The sequence below is a fragment of the Python bivittatus genome, unplaced genomic scaffold (genome assembly GCF_059951505.1).
Source record: "Python bivittatus isolate LINGU-HERP-01145 unplaced genomic scaffold, Pbiv_v1 ctg000480_np1212, whole genome shotgun sequence".
Classification (NCBI taxonomy): Eukaryota; Metazoa; Chordata; class Lepidosauria; order Squamata; family Pythonidae; genus Python; species Python bivittatus.
The window spans coordinates 27,210,000-27,237,762 of NW_028277075.1; the positions used below are offsets into that span (position 1 = coordinate 27,210,000).

At 38.9% G+C, this 27,763-nt stretch overlaps 2 protein-coding genes across 2 annotated transcripts; one reads left to right on the forward strand and one right to left on the reverse strand.

Annotated features, from left to right (window-relative positions):
• Positions 1-1,257: 1,257 nt before the first annotated feature.
• On the forward strand, positions 1,258-26,219 carry HEATR4 (HEAT repeat containing 4). Its single transcript, XM_025173175.2, has 16 exons — positions 1,258-2,201; positions 4,146-4,333; positions 4,919-5,056; positions 6,398-6,598; positions 7,025-7,171; positions 8,502-8,690; positions 9,643-9,803; positions 11,531-11,635; positions 12,180-12,298; positions 12,951-13,131; positions 14,396-14,465; positions 17,874-18,063; positions 19,030-19,108; positions 20,232-20,403; positions 21,060-21,121; positions 25,053-26,219. The coding sequence occupies exons 1-16, from the start codon at positions 1,279-1,281 to the stop codon at positions 25,233-25,235; spliced, it is 3,108 nt and encodes a 1,035-aa protein (XP_025028943.2). The 5' UTR covers positions 1,258-1,278; the 3' UTR covers positions 25,236-26,219.
• RIOX1 (ribosomal oxygenase 1) lies at positions 20,974-23,043 on the reverse strand. The gene has a single exon (XM_007438199.3). The coding sequence runs from the start codon at positions 22,976-22,978 to the stop codon at positions 21,167-21,169; it is 1,812 nt and encodes a 603-aa protein (XP_007438261.1). The 5' UTR covers positions 22,979-23,043; the 3' UTR covers positions 20,974-21,166.
• Positions 26,220-27,763: the final 1,544 nt, after the last annotated feature.

A 27,763-nucleotide genomic window follows, 5' to 3' on the forward strand; every position in this document is an offset into this window, starting at 1 on the left:
ATTTATTAGTAGCTTGGCTGTTTTACAAGTTGTCACCAAAGATTCTCTCAGGTCATCTAGCCTTTCAATGATGTCAGCCCAGTGTGAGTCCGATAGAGCACTAAAAGAGTTAATCAAGCTTCGTTCTAGAGATTCATTAGATGGCTGTATTGTTGTGGATTGTGCAAGTAGTTTGCTTAGATTTCTCCCTCCCAGAGACTCTGTGGATTATGTGTTCTTGACGTTGTCTGAGTGGGGAATATTGCATTTGTATGTTAAAGTGCCAGTATCCTCTTGGCCGAACTGAGTTAGAAGTGGGCTGACTTTCTCAGAGTGGAAAACACAAATTGGGAAGATTGAAAAAGTGCTCAGGAAGGGCTTCATTTTAAAGAGCATGCTGGGGACTATAGGCTGCCCAAATGTCAGCAGGATTCGACTGCAACTGCCTCTGGGTGGGAGCCATTCTACATTTTGTAAGTCATCAGTTGTCTTCCACAGCATAATAGCTGGCTTAAGGACTGGATGATGGCTTTTTTTAGAACCCCATCTGCCTCTGTTTGCTCTGTTATTTAAGATTTGCAGAGTAATCTTACTGGTTTGTAGGAGACAAACTTTTACAAGGTTTTCACCCTTCTTGCCTTTCTCTGTAGGGTTGCTTAACCTTCTCTTTTCTTCTGCCAGCTATTTGTAGGGCACAGTTTAGACAGAGATCATTTGCTTTGGCAGGGTGGGCAATTTTGTTCAATTGACTCTCAGTAAATTTTGCAAAAGATTCTTTTAGAGAATCTACATTGTTTTTAACTATAGTCAGCAAGTCAAAGTTTGAAAGGATGGTCTGTGCTGATGCCCTCATAGATTATGATTTCTTAATGCTGTTTTTCTTTCATGAAGTTCCAGAGGCAAAATGCAATAGTTAAGCACCACCCATGTATCTTGCGTTTTATTTGGCCTTGTCCTATTTCATATGTATTGACCATAGATGAATGGATCATCATGTGGATCCTAACTCTCCATGCCACCTGAAGCAGGCTCTTACTACCAGATAATATAAATATTCTGTGGTGGCAGTAGCCAGTTTGGGGTGATCCCAAGATTTGTCTGGGTTTTGCTTACCTTGTTTAAACCTCAAATTTGTTGTCTTTAATGTTAATGCATTTTTATCTTCTTTTTGTGGCACAGGAAAACTGAGGTGTCTCAATAGAGGAATGGAATGAGGCAATCTGATTTTTTTTAATGTTTGATTTTTTAAAAAGCACAATAAATTAGCTGCTAGTCAGGAGCCTCACCATTCTTGAAAGGATGGAGGTTCCTAATTTTTTCAATACCAAAAATTCCTTTCCTTTTGAGTCTACTTTGAAAGTCAAAGTCGACAGAAAGAACTTGCCATCTCGCAAAGTTATGTTGTCTGCAATGAGGGCAAAAATGCCTTTTATGTATCGGAGGGATGTTTGCCATGCTGAGTGGCATTACACCCACTACCAGGAACAATGTCTTAAGAATGTAACCAAGAGCATTTGTTTTTCCAAAGAAACTATTAAACACAGAGAACCATCAGCTTTGTCTTATAAAGAATATGACCCTAGAGGTCTATATGATTTTTCCAGTGTCATTTGTCAACATGAACATATTATTCCTAAGAAGCAAAGCCAACCAAGCAAGTTGAAACCATTGAGAAGACTACCTCAGTTCAGGAAATCAGGGATTGCTCTTGTCCAAGAAACCACTGGGAACATCCCTCTGTTCTTAGAAGACTGTATCTGGAAAGCCAAGGTTGAGAGTACCAACGCAGAGCCCACTTGGCTGGTACCTATTCCTCCTCCTCCTCCTCTTTCTCCTCCTTCTTCCGACCTTCCAAATGTTCAGGCATTCCTGACCAAACCCCTTGAGAAGTTAGAAGACCCAATTAGCAAAAAATGGTCCAAATCCACAATCTGGGATGAACCAGAACAAGAAAAACTGGGATGGGAAGAAAGACTGTTGACAAAGATAAGCAAAGCAACAGCTCAATGGATTGTGAACAATCAATCCTCCTGGGGAGGCTGGGTTCAGGGTAAACTAAAGCATTTCAAGAAGCAAAAGTACGACTGGAACAGCATCAGATATGTACTCCTTTGTGAAAATGATGTGAAACTGCTGGATGAAATTCTGGTAGAAGAAACAGTAGAGGGAGGTCACAGAGATGAACAAAAGAAATTAGAGACACCTCTTTCTGCTTACTATAGGTAAGACAATGATTATTATTATAATAGAAGGGAATATGTGTAGCTCAGGGTTGAACTGTGGAGTGCTTGGTGCTCTCTGCACTTGGTTGTTTGCTTGCAGATGTTTCATTACCTGACTAGGTAACATCATCAGTGCTAGTAAGTGGGGCTTTGTTTCCTGTTTATATACAGTAGTTTTCACTGCCTGTGTTGGTGGGGGTGTGGTTTTCTCCTTCTAGTTTCTTTGGACATGCAGATCTGCAAGGTTTTTAAGTATTCCTTCTATTGTTGCTGACTGCCACCAAAGACCTGAAAGTTAAGTAGAAAAGTACCAGAAGAAGAATGTTGGGGAGAATATTATTTATAGCAAGGATATAAGACTGCTAGCTCTTTTCAGGTGCCCCACTCAAAACAAGTTAGAGGGGATTCAGCAATTATTAATAACAGGCAGTAAAATTTTAAAAAACTACCATGAACTTGAATGGACTATGATAAATTAAAGCCAGAACTAGAAGAGTACTTACCAAATTTCCAGGCTTTTTCAGACCATTTTCATTTCATTTCATTTCGTTTATATGGTCGCCCACTTGCTAAGTGAGTTGGGGAACAGATGTCATTTCAGCCTCCTTGTATCAACTTCCTGTGATCATAAAAGTGTGCAGTTTGTATTTTCACTATCTTCCTCTTAGTCTTGAAGTCATCTTGAAGGAACATATGCAAAGATGTCTAAAAACATCTTCTAGAGCAAAATTAGTATTTCTAATTTTAGTTTCTGTCCAAAAGGGAATAACTGTACCTTATTAACATGCCATATGAATCAGTGCTGGGTTTTGATCTACATCTCCAACAATTAGCTGAATCCATCAATTTCTTCCTGTTATGCCTAGTTATCCATTAGACACAGAATGGTATTTTCTGAAATAAGAACAAAACAAAACAAAACAAAACAAAAAACCCTCTGAACCATGAAAAAACTGCAAAGAATCCAGTTCTACCTCTAATCTATGGTTCTTTTGAATTAGGATTTTTTGGTATGATCCTGGCTACTACTAAATTAATCACTGTTTAAAGGGTTACCGCTTCTCCCCTTCCTCCTGACACTTTACATTTTCCAATTTTTCTCTTAGGAGCCTTTTTTGTTTCCCCAGCTCTCTTCACTGCTGGCACTCCCACCTCCTTGCCTGTTGTTAGACAGCAACTGCTAGAACATCTCTGCAGTGAACTGAGATTCTGGTCTAGATTAGGGAGCTTTCTTTTTCTGAGTAGCCTGGAAAAAGGTAACATGGGTAGATGGTACCAACAAATCTAGTGTTTTTTGCAGCTTTGCTTGAAGCTTTTGGAGTTCAGCTTCAAACTGCTCCATATCTTCTTTATCACCCTGAATCTTCAAGCTCTCAAAATGTTCCTCCTTTTCTTCAATAGCTTGGTGGCAAGCAAAGATACACTGATATTCTTTTCTTGAACTTTAGGAACCAGCCATAATAAACTGTTCTACTTAAACCGTTGGACGATCATCTATCGTGGAGGCTTTAATTTAAATCCCTGCACAGACCAGGAAGGTGGACTCAGTGGTCTCTGGTTTCAGACCTACTTCTGGCCTGAGCTCTTCCCTAAGAACTATTCATATATTATTATTTACTATTTGATTTGATTTATAAATCTGCTTAATCATGAGTGAGTCAAGGAAGTATATGACGAGGATTAAAAAGACATAATAAAATAGAGTATTTCATGTGTGTCAAAGCCTACTAAATAAGCTCCATTTGTGATTGATGGGTCCCATTTGTTTGGATAAATCACAAGTTGCATAATTTTCTCCAATTTGACAATCTCTGGTGTATGTTATGTACCATAATTCCTATCCAGCTAGCCAGCATGGCCAATTGGTTAAGCTTATTGATTTATTTCCATACAAATCATGTTAACTTTCTTTCCATACAAATCATGTCCACTGAAAACTTCCAGATTGCCATCTTTTCATACAAGAGCGCTGCACATGGATGATCCAACCTTTCACAATCAAACAGCAGAAAAAATATCAAAGAAATGTCTCAGACCAGTGACTCCGATTAAACGTCGTGAACGACTGCACTCCAGGGTTGGGAAACATTCATATACTACTCAGAATGTCTTTGAACAAGAACTTTATTTTGGTAAGTATAAGGGGAATGACTAAAGAGCCTTAGTTTTATATAGAGAAAGGCTGATTCAAAATTTGGCTCCATTATTAGCTTGCAGAAAATTCTGTAATGCCAGATCAAATCTTGTGTACTGAAAGACGTGACAAATATAAGAATAGTAGATATTAAAACAATAATGTCTTCATTTATTTCAAGACTTGCATGGTGTCTATCCTATCTGAAACTTTTTAACATTTTAGGTAGCAATGGTGAAAGAAGACTATTTTCCTACCCATGTTTGTGAGCTTCCCAAATGCATCTGGTTGACCACTAAATGACATAGAATGCTGGATCAGATGAGTCTTTGGCCTCATTCATTTTGCAGATTGTCAGATTCTCATCTTCCTCAAAGGACTCAGGAAACATTACAGGCTAAGAGATGCTTAACCAGTAAACTTTGTGTCTGAACATTGGTTTGTACATAGGACATCCTCTAAACACTATAAACTACTATACCATACATATGTGATATAGAAAATTGTTCAGTATCTGGAAATAATCAGTGTTGAAATAATCAGTGTTAAACCAAATGGTTTCTTTCCTCCCATATACTTTTAGGGTCAGCCAAGATTATCCATCAAGAAACCAAGAAGGATCGTATCATTCTGGATAATCATGATGAGTATAACAAACATCTAGAACAATGCTATCCAAGACCTCCAGAACTCTGGAGTTTCAGATCATCAAAAAGGACAAGTAAGAGAGGACTGCTGTACTAATTTCCCGTCTCATTTTCTTTACCATTCTCATTCTCATTTGAGAGAGAAAATATTGCTTTCAAAAATGTGTTCATAGACCAAAATAGTCTTTTTCAAAGAATTTAAAAAAAAAGTGAAATTAGGGGACAGATTTTGGCATTTCACATCAACTATTGTTTGTTAAAGGCTATTCTCATTTTCAACCTGAAGAAAGTAAAGAAATACATATTTCACTGTAAATCCTAGAAGAAAAAAGACCCTTAACGGGGACTATGTAGGTTTATAATGTTTTTAATCACCTGTGTCCTTATATACAGTATAAAACATTTTTATTTCAATTTTTTTTTCAGAATTGTTGAATCAATCTAAGTACTATAATTTTTCTGTCACACAATTTCCTAATCATATTCTAATATACAACTTCCTGAAATTATCCAGAAGTAGCTATTCTCCCTTAATCAAGGAAAATATCCTGATACAGATTACCTGTTCCCCATCGGGGGAAGGGGGATTAAAAAAGTCAAGATGGCTGCAGCCGTTCTATTGAAGCACTTTTTTTTTTTTTTTAACAAGTGCTTTGTAGTCTTAAAGTCAGGGTAGGGCTTTGATCACATGGTTGCCATCTTGACTTTTTTTTACCTCTTTCATGGACAGTCCTGCCTGTCTCATGTTGTGGATCATGCTAATGGTTAAAAGCTTTCATCCCCACCAATTGTGAATTAGCCTGCTCTGCCATTAACAGGATTTGTTTTGTATGGGAGAAAATTCTAGTTCCTCACAAAAACTGAGTGGGTTTTTTGCCCTTTACATATACAGGTAGTTAGGATGGAAAAGAAGAAAAACTGCTATTTAATTATTTATCTAAAATCTTCTCTGGTTTGTCAAAATTAATTTTCCAGGTTACTCCACCTGTTTGCCTGACTTGATCTACTGTATTAGAATTTCATTGTTTACTGACTGCTATGTATTTCAGTTGCATCACTTTGACCCTTACACATGCATTTAAAATAATTCGCCAGTTTTTCCCCTTTAATGCTTCCACTTCAGCATTTACAGCTAAAACAATCTGCTTTGTGTTCCATATGTCTTGACTACCCATATTCACTGAATTCCAATGTGTAACATTTCTATCCAGATATTATCCAATTATGCTGAATAACACAAAGGCCATTGGAATAATTTAAGATTTTGCTGTAAACCATTCACTATATAAAGAGAGCTAAGAGATGTCAGATTTGTTCTTTAGCCATTCATCTCTGCTTTTGTTCATGACTTTTGCAAACAAGAACTAATAAGGATAGGTTACTAACTAGTTTTAATTAAAATTATTCTGGATTAGCTAAAAAAGTACAGAAAGGAATGATCCACTGGAAAGCACTTCCCACTCTTATTGAAGACTTTACCCAAGTGGATGAAGCACAATCATCTATCCCAGCTGGAAGAGAAAGAGATCTGCTCACTAAACATGAAGAAAATGCATCTGAGACTGTTCGTATCCGTAGGACAATGTTGGAACAGTGGAAAGCTGCCTGGAAATTTGGTGAATACTCTTATTCTAGTTATGGCTTTAATTTGTCATAGTCTATTCAAGTTAACTTCAAGAGTGGGGATGGCTAGCCCCATAGAGGCCTGCTGTCTTCAGCCCCAGATTCTTCATCTCTTGGACTCTCCTTTTCTTTTTAGTAATGTTTTTAAACTGATGTTTTATGTATTTATATATATTTATGGTTTTAATGTTTGTGTGAGTTGCCCAGAGTTCCCCCATTGGGGGGAGATGGGCGGGGGAGAAATTTAATAAATAAATAAAGGCAGTTTTTCTGATTTTACTGCTGCTATTAATAATTGCTGAATCCCCTCTAACTTGTTTTGAGTGGGTCACCTAAAAGAGCTAGCAGTCTCATATCCTTGCTATAAATAATATTCTCCCCAACATTCTTCTTGTGATACTTTTCTACTTAACTTTCAGATCCTCGGTGGCAGTCAGCAACAATAGAAGGAATACTGGAAGACCTTGCAGATCTGCATGTTCAAAATCGTATCAGGGCTCTACTTGTCTGTGCATCTGCTGTGCTCGAGCGCCCCTGTAAATTCCCAAATGCAAGTCAGGAGTCAGGTAGATGCCTTGGGTGGAAATTCCTATCATTTCACTTATATTTCCTGAGCATTACTAGCAACTACAGGATATATACAGTAACCAGTTCAAGTACTCTGGTTTCTTCCTAGGACAGTTAAGTTGCAATTCCGTCCATTTTTACATAAGGCTTAACTGAACCTATTGCATGATACTACTGACTTGTAATTCAAGCAGTCATATAGAATACATTTGGAAACAATGAAGCCTCTGTGTGCATTTGATATTACTTTTATATCAGGACAATGAAAGGAAATGCCTTTCATACATAATACAACCCAGAGATGAATCAGCAGAATAACCTATGATTCCACCCAAATTAAATAAAAACTAATTTGTTTAAAAATAGCTGAAATCTTACAAAACTACCAAACTTTGCAAAATTTGAGCAAGTTCATAGGAGATCTCCTAAATGATATGAGATTTTGCAGAAGAATGGCAACATTTTGTAAGATATCATGCAAGAATGCTAAAACATTATGTGAGTTCTTATAAAAATTTATTTTCTTGCGTTAGATTTCATGAGATGTTGCAGAAATTTCCAGAATCTTGCAAAATTTAATAATCTCATAAAATTTTAGGTGCCCAGAGCTTTAAAAAGTGCTGTGTCTTGTATTAAGCTATAATGTGCTTAATTTGTTTTTGGCATACTGTGAGTGTGAATCAGCCTATTATATCTTGCTCAACAAAATATAATTTAACAATCTTGGCTTATTGTTATACACAAGTGCAGCCATTAAGTCAATCAATGGGCTGTCTAGCTCCAGAAGCTCTAGGTAATATAAAAAAATTAAGATTTAAAATAAATATGCTGGTAACTGACTTTGGGATTTCTGACATGTTAAATGTATATTTTATTATTGAATTCAGTATGTTATCCTGTTGCCCTATTGCAAGAATGCTGTACTTGGGATACACATTCCAAAGCTTAGCTATGAAATAAATGAATTGTCCTCCACACACAATGACTTAATTCATTTTATTTTTTAGTTCTCTCCATTATCTCTGAAGAAGTACTGTGCATATGAGTCAAGGCTAAAGCATATGATGGACAATATGGACATTTGTATTTCTGTTCGTATCTTAGTGGTTTATTTTCTTCTGTTAGTAGCGAAAAGCTCAACTCTGCCCCTGCCCCATCCTTTGCAATGCACATTTCAAAACCTTTCTGAAATCATTAGGAGACAAAATCTTTAAAACGCTATGAAGCTTTCACAGCAATTTATTTATAAAACTAATTATACATTTTTAACATAAACATATTTTTAGAATCTGGTATTATTTTATCATAAACATGTGCTGATTTCCTCAGCATTAGGGCTAGATGCTGGCATGAAGGACATAGAAATTGAGGATATACCGAAAAAAATACAGCCTTTGCTGCAAAAAACTCTGTTTGACATGGATGCACACGTGCGAATGGCAGCTGCAGTATGCTTCTATGCCATGTGGAAACCAAATCAAGAGGCACGCTCTATCATGAAGAATGCTCTGATAAATGGTTAGTATACTTCTTTTTGGGGGGCGGGGCGGTGAATATCACTAATCCACAAAGCCATGATAATATATTTTTTCTCCAGTAAACAATATTTGGATATATGCTAGGATATGCAGAGGGTCAAGAAGATGACCCTGACAGAAATATGCAGGAACCATTACCTATTTTTTAAATCCAAAAGAAAGAGATAACATTCAGAAACGACTCAGGTATGTGCCTCGCTGAACTATAAGAAAGAGGAGGAGGTACAGCTCAATCAGACTTGCAAGATTGATGTCAGCCCCACTAGGTCGACCAGGCCAGGAAATCAATTCCATGGGAAGGCTAAAACGACTTTTATTGAGATTGGCTATAATAACTGAATCTTGCAAGTCTGACTATGCTGGACCTCCTCCTTCTTCTTATAACCCAGTGAATCAGGGTGGGGTCTGCCTGAGCCACTTCTGAATGTTATCTTGTTGTTCTGGACTTAAAAAAATGCTTCAGCCCCTTTTGCTTAGGTAACGGTTCCTGCATATCTCCGTCAAGGTCATGTGCCTTACTCTCTACAGCAGTGTTTCTCAACCTTGACAAGTTTAAGATGTATGGACTTCAGCTCCTAGAATTCTCCAGCCAGCATGGCTGGCTGGGGAATTCTGGGAACTGAAGTCCACACATCTTAAACTTGCCAAGGTTGAGAAACACTGCTCTACAGGCTAGGACTCTAGTCAAGCTAAAAGGGGAATGGGAACATAATCACCTGCAAACACCCTGTGCCTTTTCCATCCATCATTAAGCCCCATTGAAAACAACACCATTGGTTAATTACATTGCTACCTGGATTGAGAAGTAGATCAAATGAGGATGACATTTTTTATCCCAAAATTGTATTTTTAAGCTATCCCTGAATAATCATTTCAGCAATCCTTTGGGGACTCTAAACCTTGACATACATTTATTCTTGTTTTCTTGTTAGGCAATTCTGCAGACAGCTGGGCAGCCGCTCAGGCCCTAGCACTGGAAGGAATTACCAGTTTCCAAGTAGTGAAAAGGATTCTGTCTCAGATTTTTGATCAAAAGGATGATGCCTCAGAAGAACAGGCATGTCTTCTGTTAGCTCGGCTCAGCAAACACACAGTAAGTATCAAAGCTCAGGAAGAAGAACGTGGTGGAAACACATGATAGGGATAGCCACTGAGGATTTCTGAATCGGGTTGGCCCATCATTACTGGATACACACATTATGTACTAGTGTCTCAGCAGCAGCAGCAAGTCACCTTCCTTGTCTGGGTTCACAGACAAAGTAGAGTTGGCTTGCTTAACACTTGGGTGGGAGGCCACCAGGGAATAACAGGTTTCAAGGAGATTTTACCATCTTTTAGGCTTTTGTCCCATGCAAGTTGCAGAAAAGGGTACTATGGGCAGTTGCTTCAAAAGATGAAAAAGAAATAAATGTGTTGCCATCTAAACAGCATGCCTTTGGGACCTCACCAATCAGGTAGCTCCAAAAAGTAGTGGGATGTCATCATACTGTTGTTGTATTATATTTCCTTTTTATGATATGGGGACTGGAATGCTCTTTTTCAAAACATCACCCTTCACTTCCAGTTCTGAGCCATGTGGAGTCCTTGGGGTTCTTTGAGCTTCGTTGTTTTCTTGCAAATGTTTTGTTACCCGACTGGGTAACATCTTCAGTGCTAGAATGGAGTGGGGCTTGCTCTCTGTTTATATACAGTGACTCAGAGAACCCCAAGGACTCCACAGTTTAACCCTGAGCTACATATATTCTCGTCTATGAGTTCTGAGCCAGGCAGACAGCAATACCGCAATTCCTATTTTCATTTATCAGCGGGTCTTACGTGCCTTCCCTTTGCTTTCTTCTTCTGATTAAACTATTTTTGGGGACAGCAAATCTAACGAAGATGTTTTTCTTCTCATGACTGTGTGTAGGGGTTTTTTTCCCTCCCGTAAGCTTTGTAACTCACATCCTATCCTTATTGATAATGATCCAGTTTTGCTTTAAACCAGTGGAATAAATTTTCACTTCAGTGTTTCAGTGTTAGAAGTCAAAAGGTTTGTCTTTCATCTTCTGCTAAGTCACCTTAGCTCAGCCATTTAATTAATAGGAAGGGATCAGAGACTAACATGTAACATCCCACCTTTCTTAATTTCCAGGGTTTCCTCTCTCTGTGTGTATATGTGTGCATGTATGCATATAATGGATTGGCAACATTACAAATTCTGTGCTTTGATTTTTCATTGATGAGACTTGAATAATGCCTAACAATTTCACATACAATGGATATAAATTAAAAGCTAACTGTAAAACTCCTTTCAAATTCTTCTCAGTTAACAGATTACAATGAAATCCTTATTATCCTACAATAACCCTGTCACTGTGAGAAAGCATAAATGTTCCTTATGTATAACAAAAAAGTAATGTTTTGGGGGGGTGCGCGCACACACGCATGCGTGTGTATATATATATTCAATTTACTAAATGCTTTACTATTTTCATTTTGATTTTCCCACCAGTGTGAAGAGTCTGCAAAAATAATTCTGTTGCATTATGTACATTATAGGCAAGTTAAATCTTCCACATCAAAACTCAACCTGCATGCTAAATGTACATGCATATAATAAATATGCTGTTTGATACCAATATAAAAATAATGAAAGTAATTATTTTTAAAAAGGCATTTTAATAAAAATGAGAAATGAAAAGTACTCAGTATACCCTTTTGAGTAATGTCTCCTCAGCTCTAAATATTTATACATCCCATTTTTTTCCTGTCTCTATAGAATCTCCTATTGTCATTATAGAGTGGTTTTTAGGTTCCTTCTTATTAATTTAATGCTTTCAGGGTTTGGTTCATTGTTTACTGGCATCGGAACTGAACAGCTATCAATGGATGCATCGGGTTTTGGCATGTAAAACATTGTCTCGTATTCCAGGGAACGTCACCCGGGTATGTTATGTCTCATGAACTGGAAATGCAAAAAATATTGGTAGTGTAATCTTTCTGATATGATTGAAGCTTACTGGAGATTCCATTTTTACATGAACAAGAGAAAAAAATTCTCTATTAAAAAAAATAATTTACACCAGTGTTTCTCAAACTTGGCAACTTGGCTGGCTGGGGAATTCTGGGAGTTGAAGTCCACACGTCTTAAAGTTGCCAAGTTTGAGAAACACTGATTTACACAATGCTTTAAAACTGAACTATTATTTTTGGTAGATATTGGCAAGAGGCTTATCAAACATATTCCCTTCCATCATCCCTTACATGAGGACAGAAGGGGCAGTCTCTTCGGATTTTCTTGCATTTTTTTGTTTGAGGAAGGCCCTCAGCCTTTCTATATGGTATCTCTGAGAGCTTTTCCCATGGTGATACTGAAATCAGAAACAACTCATTATTCTAAAAAAAAAAAGGTGGCTTTAAAAATCAAGACTGTTATTTTATATGTGTTATTTGAAGTCACATTATGACTTATATAAGGTCTTCTAAATAGGACCTCAAGAACAAAATTGTCCAACTGATGTGGACAGATTGGAAAACTGAGGTACGCGAGGCAGCTGCCAAAGCTTTGGGATATTTGAAACTTGGAAAAGAAGTCCATGACCAGCTCAGGTGAGCGTTAAACATTACCACAACTACCTGCACTTCTACCTAGCAAGATAGATGTGATACTCTATCTGCACTGGACACACTGCCTCAGTAATATCTTAACATGAGAAATGGTGCGACAGATTGATATTTTTATATGCAAGCAGCCATCAGTAACATGATACAGCCTGTGCTTTGTGATGATAAAAGAAAGAGGGAGGTAATAGCTGTAATTATTTTTCATGCACAGAGAACTTAATTTCTGTTAGCTGCAAGGAAAGATGACTTTCTTGCATTCTCTTTCCCTTGTACCTCATGAAAATATTTTCCCAAAATTAGGAGACACTCTAGGAGAGAACAGTAGATGGCAGAGAGGAATTGTGGCACCAGAAGAATGGCCCCCACCCCTGGCTTGTACAGATGTCTTTTACAGTTCTTTAAAAGATCCCTAAAACATTTTATTGATGTATAACTAGATGTATAATAATTTATGCTAAACATACTAACCAATAGCATGAGGAAAAATACGTTTGCTGATTCAACGGCTTTGAACCAGTTATGATTACTTGGCTTTGCCCTCAAAGCCAAGTAATACATTTTATTTTACTGTATTTTTGTCCTGGATGCACAAATCAAGCTCACTTATCATTCATTGATGGCATACTTATCTTCTCAGAGAGAAGCTAAAAAGAGGAGACTGCAGGAGGAAAGTGGAAGCTCTTTCGTTGATTGGTTGGCTGAAATTAATGACAGCCCGGCTACTCCCTGGTTTTCTTCAGTGTTTCTCTGATGACTTTGTAGCTGTCCGAAAAGAAGCCTGCTGGGCAGCTGGAGCCCTTCAGATTAAAGAAGAGACAGTGAGTGTTCACTAAAATGATTGAGAAAGAATTTGAATGCAAAGGTATGGATAAATTCCATTCTTGAATGCAAGATTCTCAGAGCTACCTTGCTCTAGTCTAAGATTGGAACAGTCCAACTTGTTCATGAATCAAGAAACATCCTAGTTTAGTAAGGAACATATGTTTGCAAAACCAGCCTTCTGCATACCTAACTGGTTGGGATACAAAATTCAGGCATATAACAGGATATGCAACTCTATATCTACATTAGATGTTCATTTAGACTAAATGTGACTTTTGATGTATTCCCATCTGGTCAGCAGTAATTATGTACATCATGAGGTGGATCAGTGTCAGGTTCTGAATAAAGTTGGCATCACCTAACAGATAGGGCTTCATTTAGACATATGGGAAGGGGCAATTGCTAAGTGAAGGCACTTTATCTTTTAAACCATATTATTTATTTGCTGAAGGGCTAAATGCATTACCTAGCATCTTCGGTCAGGTGGAGGAAAAATCATGACTCCAATCAACTTAGAGCTAGGGTGAGGAACCTGTGATCTGCCAGATGTTTTTAAACTACAACTCCCAACATCCCTCAACACTGACTTTGCTTGTTGGGTCTGCAGGGAGTTTCATAGTTCAGCAATGCCCGAATGCCACAGATTGCTCACTCCAGTTAGATACAATGCCTGCATAAACAATGATTTCATGCTATTCTCAAGCATCCCACTATGTTCATAAGGGTGTTAGAAAATAAAAGGCAGGAAGGGAAGAGCAGAGAAATAAAGATGTGTCTTGAAAAATCCCCTTAAGACAAATTGGTAATTTCTCCTACCTTTTAAAGATACAAATGACAAAATAGCAAGCAAAACTGTAACTAAAGTGTTTCCCCCCCCCCCCCCAGACACATCATTAGGGAGAAAATGGTAGAACCAACAGGATGGAGTGCTTTGAGAGCTGAATCTGGTTTGTGGTCTGCCAATTAGCTATCCCTTAAAGCCCGTTCTTTGTGTAGAAGCAGATTTTTTTCTGCAAGAAGGATGAGGCAGGATTGATCAGTATCTGGCTAGTCACAATACATGATTATTTATCTGTGTTTACCTTTGTAAGTCTTTTATTGTATATGCCTGTAGGCTGCATACTGCGGTCCTGGTTCTCTAGTTGGTGCTTTTAATTTGGGATAAATTATGTATGTTATTTAATATAAATAACCCTATTTAAAAGAATGTATAAATAGGGTGCTGTATCCGTCAACAGATTTTTTGTTGTTGCTGAACAGGTACTTAAATGCCTTTTTAAGATCATGCAGACTGATCCCTTGTGGAAAATCAAAGCTCTTGCCATCAGAGGTATTGTACAATTCAAAACTTGAGAGTTCTTACTAGGGTTTAAACCCTATCTATAAGTAGTTTTTGTAATTGCAATTTTGGATGTTCTCTTATTTGTGGATATTTTTATTTAGTCAGTCACTAAAAGAACAGGAAACTGGGCTTCTTACACCCTGAGTAGGACTTACCCTTTAGAAAATATGTATTGCATCGCACTCATGGATTATTTATTTATTTATTTTTGGTGAGATGGACCCAAGTTAATCATGCTTGGCCTAGGCCCATTGAAATCAGCTGGATTTAAATATGTTGTGATTATCAAGTCCCATTAATTTCAACAATTGTACTCCAATAGCTCCCAACTTGTGATCCACAGAGATAGAGCAAGTGGTCCATACAGGGAAGTAAATTTAATTCTCATGAGGTAATTAAAATGGCCCATCTGCGTGTAAATATGAACTGTACCATATACAGTTTATTTGAAATGGCTGGCTTGGAAAGTAATGTACAAAAGTTTTTGATGACATGGAATAGTCCACGTAAAAGAAAAGATCTACATTAAGTATAACAAAGTTTGGATCCAACCCTATATTTTAACACCCCCTTTCTATAATCTTCTCCAAATTCTGGTAACTTGCTGGAGCTGGAGGGAAGAAAAGTTTGTAAGTTTAAGAACTTTTTTGTGTGTGTTCCTTCGAATCACTCTTGACACCTGGCGACCGCAGTTTTCTTGGCAAGGTTTCTCAGAAGTGGTTTGCCATTCCTTCTTCATAAGGCTGAGAGAGAGTGACTGGCTCAAGGTCACCCAGCTGGCTTTGCACCTAAGCGGGACTAGAACTCACAGTCTCCCAGTTTCTAGCCTGGTGCCTTAACCACTACAGAATAATATGTATGTATGTAGGTATGTATGTACTTGTGTGTTTCTTTACATGAGAGTAGTTTGTATGTGGTAGAGAATGGTTGGTGAATGTAGATGGGGATCAATTAACTTAGCAAATGGGGATACCTTGTTTTACAGGGAATTAAGCCTAATTAGTTTTGAATCAAATTGTTGTTTTGTCCTAGACCTTCCCTCTGTTTGGACTGTAGCTTCTGGCAGGTATGTTTATGTGTATCCACACATGTGTATTACATAAGTGTGTTACATAAATATATTTCTGAGAGGATTTCTGGGATCTAATTCAGATGAAGTTGGCAATTCTAGATCAATTAGATGGTGAAGCTGGGCAAATAGTTGTCTTTATACATTTTTTTTCTTCCTACTCTTTGTTTTAGAGAGTATCATCCAAAGTGTCACCTTCCTTTCAGATAAATGGAGTATTTAGCCCTCCATAAATAGAATTATTGCTTCAGGGAGATTCAGAGCAATCCTATAACAGAGACATATAGATGTTCCTTATCTAGCAGGTGGATGCTTAATCCCGGAAGTAACAGCCAGTCCTTGCCTAATAACCACAATTGGGACCTGAATCTCAATCACTGAGCGAAGCGGTCGTTAAGCGAGATGCCCACATGACTGCTTTGCTCAATGACCGCAATTTGGGCACTCCTGGTTGCAGTTGTTAAGCAATCTCCTGGGCTGTTAAGTGGACGGAGCAAAAGAGCTGTCTGCTGAAGGATTTCAGCTTTGCGCAGAGCTGAAATCCTCCCGGCAGGCAGCTCTTTTGCTCTTAAACATTCCTGCACATGACGGACAGAGGGGAAATCCTTTGTGGGGCTGGAGGAACGGAGCCCAAATCTTCAGGATTTGAGCTCCATTGCTGCGTACCACCGAGGGGTTTCCCTCTGTCCCCTCTGCTTGCAACCTTCCCTGTATTGACTTTCTGAGGAAATTGGCAGAGAGGATTGCAAACAACGATCATATGATCACGGGGCACTTGGCAACTGGTCATAAATGCAAGCCAGTTGCCAAGTGCCCGAAATGTGGCCACGTGACTGTGAGGGGGGGGGGCATTGCAATGTTTTATGACAGTCAGAAGTGCTTTATGGGCTGTAAAGCACCCTTTCCAAGGTTGTGACTTAGAACCATTGTTAAATGGTCATTAAGCAAGGACTACCTGTAAATACATACAGGCAGTCTTCAGTCAATGACAGCAATTGGGACCAGAATTGTTGTTGCTAAGCAATGCAGTCATAAAGCATGATGTCACATGACCATACCACTTAGTGATGACATTCTGGAACTTCTGGTTGCCATTGTTAAGTGAATCACCATGGCTTGTTAAGTGAGGATGTCATATGGTCACCATTTGCAACCTCCTGCTAGCTTCCCTGTTGACTTTGCTTGTTAGATGCTGGCAAAGGAAGTCGCAATTGGCGACCATGTGACCGTGAGATGCTGTTACAACCAGAACTCTGAGGACCAGTCGTAAGTACTATTCATTCAGTGCTGTTGCAAGTTTGAACAGTCGCTGAATGAGTGGTTGTTAATCAAGGACCATCTGTACTTGCAATTAATATGCAAGCTTTTAAGAATGCACTATAAACTAGTGTTTCTCAACATCAGCAACTTTAAGATGTGTGGACCACAACTTCCAGAATTCCCTAGCCAGCATGTAAACAAAAGCTGCAAGGCAGTAATTGAGGACAGCTTCCTCTCCAAATGGTGCCTTCAGAAGAGGGAGATATATATATATGTTACCAGGGAAAAAAGTTACTCTCCAGCCCTGCCTGTTGAATAATGCCTAACTAGAAAATTATCACCACTTATTTTATTTATTTACTAAACCAGTGTTTCCCAACCTTGGCAACTTTAAGATGTGTGGACTTCAACTCCCAGAATTCCGCAGCATGCTTACATGCTTACAGTGTTTACATTGTATCCTGCCTACCTCCAATAATGAGTGGATACAACAAACCTCAATAATAAGAATAATGTAAATGAAATATACAGGGCAAAAATAACTCTTTAAGATTGTGCACATTGAATATAGAAATTAGTATTGATATCAAATCTAATTTGGCCATTAGTTGTTAATCCTGCACTGTCTGCTAACAGCACACTTAACTCTTTTAAATGATTTACTTGCAGCTCCTTTCTGTGAAATGCCATATGAAATGTGTGTTTTGGATTCTGGCATTCTGTTAAAAGTAAATCTGCTTTTTAATGCATTAATGCATCAGTTATTAAGTTCAGGAGTACAGCAAAAAGATTAATACTCTTAAGATGTTTTTAATTAATACTATAATTAATAGTATTATGATACAATATAGGTACAGTCACTTCTGTGCTTCAAGAGAGAAGGGATTGCCAATTAACTCATCCTTCAGTAAGGTACTTTTACTTTTGTTAAGGGTCGTATTTCATTTCAGAACATAAGATATATAATGGTCTGTTCAGATACCTGACAAATACTGGGTCACAGCAACCAAAAAGCTCATCTTCCTGACATAAAATGTCAAAGCAAACACCATTTTCTTTTCTGACAGCTTTGGGTCAGATAGGTGAGGTAAGTCCCTACCTAAAAGATCTTCTTCTCTGGGCCCTTCATTATGAAGAAGATCCTGGTGTACGGAGGGAAGCCTGTAGGAGTATCATCACTCTCAAGATGCAGGATGAAACTGTTCGGGCTACTTTACTGGAGAGAATGATACTGGAACCAAATGAGGCAGTAAAAAAGTAAGTTGCTTGTTTTCATAAAAGAACACTCACATGTTTAGAAAGAAAGCTCCTTCTCTAGGGCCACCCTGTAGGATATGCAATTCATGTCTGCTTAGCACATTTACATCTTTGAAAAAATATACACATATTCCTCTAGCATAAACGTTGCTTGCCATTGCACTCCTACAGTAATGTGATGTGGGGATGGGACAACAATGACTTGTATTGCTAATTGTGATTTTTAAACTAGGGTTTATGGCTTACGAATCCTAATTAGTTTATGAAGCCAGCCAAGGTTTGATGCACTCTTTGAAGCCTGTCCATAACATTTTATTAATGACTTAAGAGCAATCTTATCAGTTATAGGCTCCTTTTCAACAGTAACAGATCATCAACCAGTACAATAGGTACACTTTAGTCAAATCATGGTAGGTACTATTAATTGAAGTACCTCCAATTTATGCTCTGTGCAGCCGTCAATAAATGTCTGCTCCAAAACCTCAATGAACTCCATGAAACTTAGTGCCAGGATTGTAGCACTAATTGAGACTATGTGGAGATTCCAGATGTATGCCCTTGCAAATAGCAAGATAATTTCATCTAGGTTTACCCAGATATCTAAAGAAGAAGATTGGAATGTTTTAATGTCTGAGGTTTTCCAGTGACCACAGGCTCTGCTAGCTGGGAATGATGGAAACTTAGGCTAACATACCTGAAAGAGGTCAAGTTGGAACAGTTTTCTCTGGGATGAAACTTTTTCTAATTGGAAAAGGACTGAACTTTTAACTGGAAACAGTGCAAGATGATTTTTTTTAGTATTGCACTAGCCTCGGATTTACAGAAAATGTGTATCAGATGCCATGTATTCAGCAAAAGCAAAAATAAATGCTCTTAAGGGAGGGGATGGCATATGAATATTCTAAATAAAATGGAAAAGTAGGTTTGACTTTTTAGATCTCTGCAAATACCTGTTTCTTTGAATAGAGAAGTGAGTCGTGCTGTGACAAATTTCAATTTTGAACAAGTGGAAGAGCAAGAAATGATCCAAAAAATCAAGGATGAGGTAAAAAAATTACAATCTGAAATGTTCTGGTGCATTACTTTTTATAGAAACTAAAAATACATAGATCTTTCCAGACTTCAAGAGCACTTCTTCTTTCCCTACTTGAATTTCTAAAGTGTTCTAACTTCTGAAAATTTGAAGCGATGTGTAACTGTAATGCATGAAAGTGTGTTAATTACTACATAATGGGCCTCAGGATTATATCAGAGCAATCGGATAGTCAGCATGAGTTTCCATGACCATATTCCAATGTGTCAGAGCAACTGTTGGCTTATATGCAGAGACAGACTGTAGGAGACCACAAGACTGGGTAGGTAATGAGCAAGAGAGATTCCTGTACATCTTATTGCATTCTTACAGAAGTTCAAGCATGTAGTCAGACTCTCCAAAAGGATACTACACCACAATGAGGAAAATCCCTGTTGCATGTATCACCTCATCAATATCCCCCTGGATGCAAAAAACCAATACATCAGTCATACATCATGACTATTGTCATTTCAAACAAGGTGTTTCAAGTATGTTTTGCCTTCATAAAGGCTTTTACTAATAAGATGCATGTGCATTCTGAAAGTGACAAGGCCTGTGAGATGTAGACTGCAGAGCACCCAACACTGAGATCTGTAGCTAGTGAAGTAAGAGCTACTAGTTGCTAATATCCTTTATGTCACTCTGCCCTTGGAGGACTAACTTGCTAGTTTCTGCTCTGGTTTCCCACCTTTATAATGCAGAAAATAGGAATCTTAGTGAAGAGCTAGGAGCTGGTTTCCTGTGTGCAGAGCTCTATAGTGATTAAAAACCATGATTGAATTGTCCATGCTATTTCAACTCATACAGCCTGATTTTTCATCTAATCATTGTCTTCTGGAAAAATTTCATTATAGATGTTTTTAATGAGTATCTGAAAAAAGTTAGACGCACTATGTTACACTTACTTTCTCATATAAATTAAAAGCTATTAACTGTTTAGTGTAAGCAGATCACTCTTCAAATATATTTCCCTTTTCCACTTCCATGTTCGCAGAAACAAGGCAATCTCTTTTTAGTGTGATGACACAAGAACTGTGAATGGGTACAGTTATATTGATAAATGGTGTCATAAAATGCACAATTCCTTTTGCAGATTTCCACATTGAGCCAAACACCCCTAGTGATTAAGAAAGTACTAAAACTTCAAGAAGTAATAGAGAAGATGTGGCATGAAGCCCACCGCATTTATCGGAACAAGGGAGACATCTTTGCATATAGAGATATTTGTGCCATCTTCCTTGACGTTGTTAAAACTGCTTTCGCTGGTAATGTGGGATGAAATGAAATGAAATGGAATGATAATTCCTTCTAGGTAGCTTGAAAGCTATTATAAGAGTCACTTGTTGAGATGGGTAGCTATAGAAAACAAATAAACAAATAAATCTGTTTCACATAATAGAGAATAGTTACAGAAAGAGAGCCTCTGAAATAAAGAATATATTTAAAATATGAGCTTTAAAAATCGTGAGCAGAAATTAATTCTGCCAATGTTTTGCTTAGTTTATAAAGTCTGTAGGATCTGTAGGATCAATGTCAAGAGTTGCACAAGGAATTAGTAGATCCACTGCATACCTGAACTAGTGTCTGATCATGTTTCTCTGCTCTATACTAACCAACTATATTAGATGTACATCTGGTACATGTTTTAATTTCTAATCAAAAAAACTTAAGTAAACAATTCTTACATTTTTTTCCCCAAGTGGAAAAGCTTTAAGTCTACCATTTATGTTTGTTGCAAGCTTTACTGGAATTTTTTTAATATGTTAATCTTGCTCACAATTTAAAAGACAAAAACTGATTTGCAAATTGATTTACTCTTAAATACTACGTTATAAACATTTTAAAATACAGATTAAGTTATATTCTTTATTCTTTTTATAGCTTATCTAAAAAATATATATGTATCTGTTTATCTGTGTAGATCAAACGCGAACTCCAAGCCAGAAGTTCTCAAAGCTTTGGACTGCTATCTTAAATTTACTAGTAAGTACAAGAAAAGCATCTTCTTACAATCCATTTATTTGTATGTTACACAGATAAAAGAGGGTTTTTAGTAATCACCAACCCCTTCTCAAATAAGAAAGTCGCCAGGGCAATCTTATCATTCAAAGAACCACAAGGAAGGGCATCCACACTGATGTATTTTGGGTAAGAGGATAGCAAAAATTCAATTCCATCTATGTATTCAGGCTCTATTTCACAATACTTAGGCTCCTCCTTGTGATACACTCTTGAGTTTTCTGTGGTATAATACAGCAACATAGCATCTCCTTCATTGCACAACCTGACAATTCCATATCGAAGTAGCCGTACTTGTGTAGTTTTCTTGAGCTGGACATCAACATTTTGCACACTTCCATTCTCCCACCGTGCTGGATGCCTGAAAACACTCAATGCTTTTTCAGTCTCAGTCAGCACTGGAGGAAGACAGTCATGAAGAAAAGACTTGGCTTTCTGATCCACTGCAGCATCAACTGGTGCATAGTCCATTAGTTTAGTGACTAAAGTCCTGATCTTCTGCAAAAAAACAGCTCGGCGTGGATCAACAGCATCAGTGTTTATGACACCCATGTATTCCAGGTAGTCTACAGGGAGGCCTTGGCGATATTCAATGTCCTCTTCAATGGCCATCTGCAATGCTACAGGGAGAAGCTTTTCCAACAGGTCTCCCCAGGAGTTTCGCTGATAAGAGGAAACCGTTATGTGGAGTGAATGTGCCTCTGGGAGGCAATCCCCTTGATGTATAAACCCACGGGGAAAGTACAGCAGGTCCCCAGCTTCTAAGACAGTCTCCAGAATTGGTTCGCCAATCTCCATCTGGCTAAAATTGCTACTTGAAAATTGAGGCAACATCTCACCCTGCTTCCTGGGGCTGTAAACCCGCCAATGCTTCTTTCCTTCCAGCTGAATCACAAAAGCTTCTATATCATCATAATGAGGGGCAAAGCCTTGAGTACCAGCAGGAGTCAGATAAGTGTTGGCACCAACCATACTGCTGAAGTGCTCCTGTAGGACGGACAGGAAATGCCAGATGGTAACTGAAAAGGCCTGAGGGTTCAGCATCCTGAGGGAACAGCCGTTCTTGTAGAAATCCCAGACCACAGCTGGCACTGCCCTGCCCACAGGATTATGGGTCTCCCTCTTCCCATCTTCATAACTGGTCACATCCAAATTGACACCAAACTGGACATTGTGGTTGCGTAGGATGTTATCAAACTCAGCCGTAGAGAAGAGGTCCTGATAATAACTTGGGCTGCGCCTGTGGATCAGAAGCGGTCTCTTCTCCCAGTACTGATCAAAGAATTCCTGCGAGGGAACAGGAGCTATGAGCCACTGGAACAGTTTGGCAGCTCGCTCCCGGCTATGCTGGACGCTTCCCAGCTCTTGGAGGAGGCACCGGAGAGAACAGCCCGAAGGAAATTCCGGAGAGCAGAAGGGTTCCCCTCCTCCATGGGGCGGAGCAGGAGGTGGTGCTGGTTCTGGAGCTTTCTGGTCTGCCCGTCCGCGCTCCGGCTTCCTCCGCCATGCTTTCTGCCGGCTCTGCAAGGCAGCCAAATATTTGCAACTCAAGCTATTGTTCGGTTTCACTCTTCGTTTCTCCTTCGCACCCGAAAGCGGGAACGCGTCTCTAGGCTGCTTCCCGTCGGCCGCCTCGGATGCAACAGGGCAATTCCTGGCTGCTGACCCCTTCAGCTGCCGCTTTTTGACTCTCCGGCGCCTCAGGGAAAGCGAAAGACCACGAGGTGGGCTGGGAGGTGGTTTCGGCTGTGCCGGTTCGCCAAGAGGCAAGAATGAATTATAGGCCGAACGAGCAGATACACGTGGGCTCAGCAGCTCCATGCCGGCGCTCGGAACGAGGACAGCGCGCCTCGCGGGCGTTACGCGACGGAGGGCTTCCGGGCAAGGCGTGCTCTTTCCCTTCTGCTCTTCCTGTGCACGTCTTAGCCCCGCCTTTTCGCTCTGACGGCGAAGAGGAAGAGGGCGAGTGGAATGTTTCGAGCCTAAACTATTTTCGCTCTCACCGGCGTCCCTAGTTTAATATAAAATTCCGTGCCTGCCCTTCCCACGTAACTGTGGGATGGAACTGTGCCACGGTGCCGCTGAGTTTGCAATCATACGAGATTGTGGTTTGAGGCTCTCCCTCGTAGCCTACATAATTTAGCACAGTAGAATGGCTACTGTAATTCCCTGAGGTTTCTCCCAACGAAGTGAGCACCACGTTGCTTTCTGTACCTCCAACTCCAGTGATTTATAGAGTCTCTGGCCGTGTCCACAGGACGCTCTTAATTATAGGTTATGGGGTTAACGAATTTGGGGGGGGGGTACAGCAGATAATATCCTGAAACATTAAATTGGAAAGGCTGCTTGTCCATGCGGTCACTAGGAGACGACTCTGATTTGATGGCACCTAAATTAATTAATTCCGTTTAATGCAAGAATCATAATTAAAGGATCCCCGACAGATGACTCTCCAACATTTACTTGAACCCATGGAGTGAAAGCGAAACCAAATCTCTGGGCAATCGGCATTACTGTCGACTGTTCTTGCAGTTATTAAGTTTTTCCTAGTAATCAGAATTTTACTTCCTATAACTCTGGGAGGATAAGAAAACAGGACATGACCTGTGTGACACTCCCCCTTTTTTTAAAAAAATAGTTTTTATTTTAAAAATTTACATATATAATAAATACATTCAAAGAAAAAATGTAAATGCAAAAAGAAAAAAAGGAAAGGAAGAGACCAAAAAAAGAGACAGAAAAAAAAAATAAAAGAACAGAAAACATGAAAAAAAATATATAAAGATCACATCATAATTCCCTTCTTTCTATAACCTTTATAATCATCAAACCCATAAGTCTTCTGTGTGACACCTCATCAGGTAATTGAGTTTAATTTAGGTTATTATGCAGATTTAGACTAGATCAACTTAAAGAAATAATAATCATAATAAAAATCAAAATGAAAACATAGTACAACTGAAATAACATACCACGGCACATATAAAATTAAATTAACACAAGACAATGCTCAGACTGACCCCACTTGAAGCAATGGTTTACATTTCATCATAGCCAGTATACAGACCCTAGCTACACTACCTGAAATTTCCACCTTCTGAATCAGGTAATAGGAGATTAAGGTAGTCATCCTCAGTCCTGTCCTGCAGGTATGCTGTCCCACTTTTTGGATCAGTGAGAGAATGGAGCTGTGAAACCTCACTGGTTAAGCTGTTATGCTGGTTCTTGTCCTTTCTCCATTGTCATTTTCAGTCAGTGTTTGTAGGGAGTCCCTAGGATTCTATTCTCTCTCCACCCTTATTTAGTATCTACATGAAACTGCTGGATGAAGTCATCCATCAGTATGGACTCAGTTATACATCTCTATCCAAGGTCACACCAAGTAATGCCATCAATGTATTTTCAAACGTCTGGAGGCTGTGAGAGTCTGGATAGGAAATAACAAATTTCAACCATGGTCAGGAGGGCCTTTGCACAAATCCATCTTGTGTGCCAGTTGTTAGTGGGGGACGCAGGCAGGCACTAGGGAGTGCAGGCGGGCCAGTGAGGACCGTGGACGGGTTGGCAAGAGCTGCAGGTGGTCCAGCGAGGGCCACAGGTGGGTCAGAACTAGGGAGCATGGGCGGGCTGGCAGAGGCCACAGGCGGGCACAAGGGAGTGCATGGGGGCCATGGGTGGGTCAGTGGCAGCTGCGGGCACCATGGAGCATGGGCTGGCCAGCAAGGGCCACGGGCAGGTGCTAGAGTGCGGGTGGGCTGGTGAGGGCTACGGGTGGGTGCTAGGGAGTGTGGGTAGGCCAGCGGGAGCCACAAGCAGGCCAGCACTGGGGAGCACAGTCTATGTGTTTTCACTTCTATCTGCTGATATTTTGCTTGTGTTTTTACTTATGCTTCAGCCTTGGTTAGGAATCCCTCCAAATCCATGGACACGAAGAGCCTTTTATGAGGCACTGGAAACACACAAGGCAGAAACAGAGGAACATATCAAAAAACCAAAAACATCCACAGAAAAGCAGAAACAATCCAGGGACATCGAAAAGGGCAAAGAAGCAATACCTGGTGTCCATTTTGAGTCATAACTAGACACTTGGCTGATCCTTTCACTGTGGTACAAGCAAAGGTACAAATGTTCTGGCCAGGCTTTTGTGGTTGCTTATGTACAGATTATAGCTTTTCAGAGGTTTGGAGAAAGAATAGTAGCTAAATGCAATTGCCCATTGCACTTATGCTAATTTTTGGATCCTCCATTACATGGTGCAGGAATTTGAATTACTGAGCTTAAAAATATATTCTGGGAGCATTAGAATTATAGCCAATATCTTGCAAACTATGTGCAGAGTATTACAGCACAACATCTATTGTAACATTGCTCGGGATACTTCTGCAATGACGCCATATTTATCCATATTATATTATTGGATAGGGTGTAGGCAGAGTAATGTATTATTTCATTTTGTCAGAAGTAATTCGTGATTCCGTACAAGCAAAGCTTCCTGCTGAAGCAGAGTTATTGAGCCTGTGACTGGACTGGGTTCATATGTCATGCTTAGTCATAATTTGTTAACAGGGGTTGTTGAATAAGCCCCAATTAAGCTATAGATATGTTTACATATCATAGTGACTGGATTTATAGAACTTTCTAAGCAAACACCAAACAAACCACTTTATGGTTTAATACAATGTATGAATCCAGGTTTTAATTATAAGTGCTAGGAAAGAAATTTCATTGAACCTACTCAAGCTTCCATTGTAAACACACTTAGGATTATGCTATAATGTCAGTTATTTTCTGTAGTTCATAAAATGTTACCTGTGCATAAAATCCCATAGCAATTATTCATCTTAAAACATGCTTTCAATTTTAAAATATGCTTTCAGTTTTAAAACTTGTATGGACCAAGGTCACCCATACATGGAAGATTTCATAGGGTCCACAATATGCTAAATGAATATTTTGTCTGCGTAGCCAGTGATTCATTGTGGCATGACCTGGAGATAACCTGGTTTGTAAGTGTACTCTATACCAGGGTTCCTCAACCTTGGCAACTTTAAGACCGGTGGACTTTGACTCCCAGAATTCCCCTTGCTGGCTGGGGAATTCTGGAAGTCGAAGTCCATCAGTCTTAAAGTTGCCAAGGTTGAGGAACCCTGCTTGAAAGGCTGAGGAACCCTGCTTGAAAATCTACAAGCTTTTGAACAATTAGACTTGCAGTCAGAATAATATTTTATGGGTATCATCTCATTTCTAAAATATAGACATCTCTTGAAGGGAGCTTATACACCAAGTCTGTGTAGAATTAATTTGGTCCAGATCTATTGATTTAATAGGCTTTAGGCATCCCTAATTTAATTCTATCTTTAATTTTCTTGTTTGAGCCCTCTTTGTCACAGTGCAATTTTTGTCCATCCAGTCTTTCCATCTGGACCCTCTTCACATTAGTTATGGGGTAACACCTGCTCCCCTCCCTCTTTTTGTCATCTCATAGAAAAATTAGATGGTAAGTAGAATTTGGGCTCTCTAACAGTGTAGCCAAAACACTGTCAACACTACTGAGGAAGAAGATGAATTCTGAAGAGAAGAAAAATCTTGCTGTAAAGCTGGATGATGATGATGATGATGATGATGATGATGATGATGATGATGATGATGATAATGATTTTTGTTACTTGCTTTTTATGGTTTCATCCCTAGACCGACAACATGTAACCATGAATATGGTTTAGAAAGATGGCACAGAAATCCAAAAAGCTAACATGGCTAGATCTATGTAACTATTTTTCCTTGCAGTGAACTGTTTTCAGTTTGGTTATTTTTTGCTTGTTTTGCAATTATTACCCAATGAAATACACATGGGAATTAACTAGCATAAAAACCTTTAGCATGGAACCAGTACTGATATAATCAGACACATTTCTAAATAATTTTAAACTGAAGATAAGAGAGCATCAGGAATGATCTGTGTACTGTTAGCATTGCTTTAGAGGCGCAGCTATCACTGCTGACTTAGACAAAGAGCCCATGATGGCTCTTAATAAATGCAAACCAACAGTCTCTGGACATCATAGGCTCTTTGTCTAAGTCAGCAGTGTTTAAGTCTCCTGAAAACATCTACAACTTCATTCATGGCATCGTAAAATTGTCGCTATTTTTATTTTGTCCGCAGAATACAGTGTTATAACTCTGCTATGCTGAAAAACTCAATCTGATTGAGTGCTACAAGCTCAGTTTGTTACAGAAAACTGCTATATTGGAGAGATGTTCGATGCATTTAAAGCAGTTATGTACTGTACTTGTAAAGGCAGATTTCCTCTTAATTTTGTATTTATACTCATTCACTCGCATTATTTTCCTATATTGGTACAAAATTAGTTTTCAGTAAAACTAAGAGGAAAATATTAAAACCAAAGCAGAGAAACTTGTATTACTGTCATTTATGTGTCTTGACAATTCTTTCACTTTCTTTTAAAATATTTAATGTAATGAGAGTATTTTTCAATGGTTTGGTTAGAGCCTTAGGTGTACAGAGCAGTCCAATTCAGTGGGGTTTTTTTAAAGAATCAACATTTTATATGAAAAAATATACAACTCATTATTATATGTAAATAT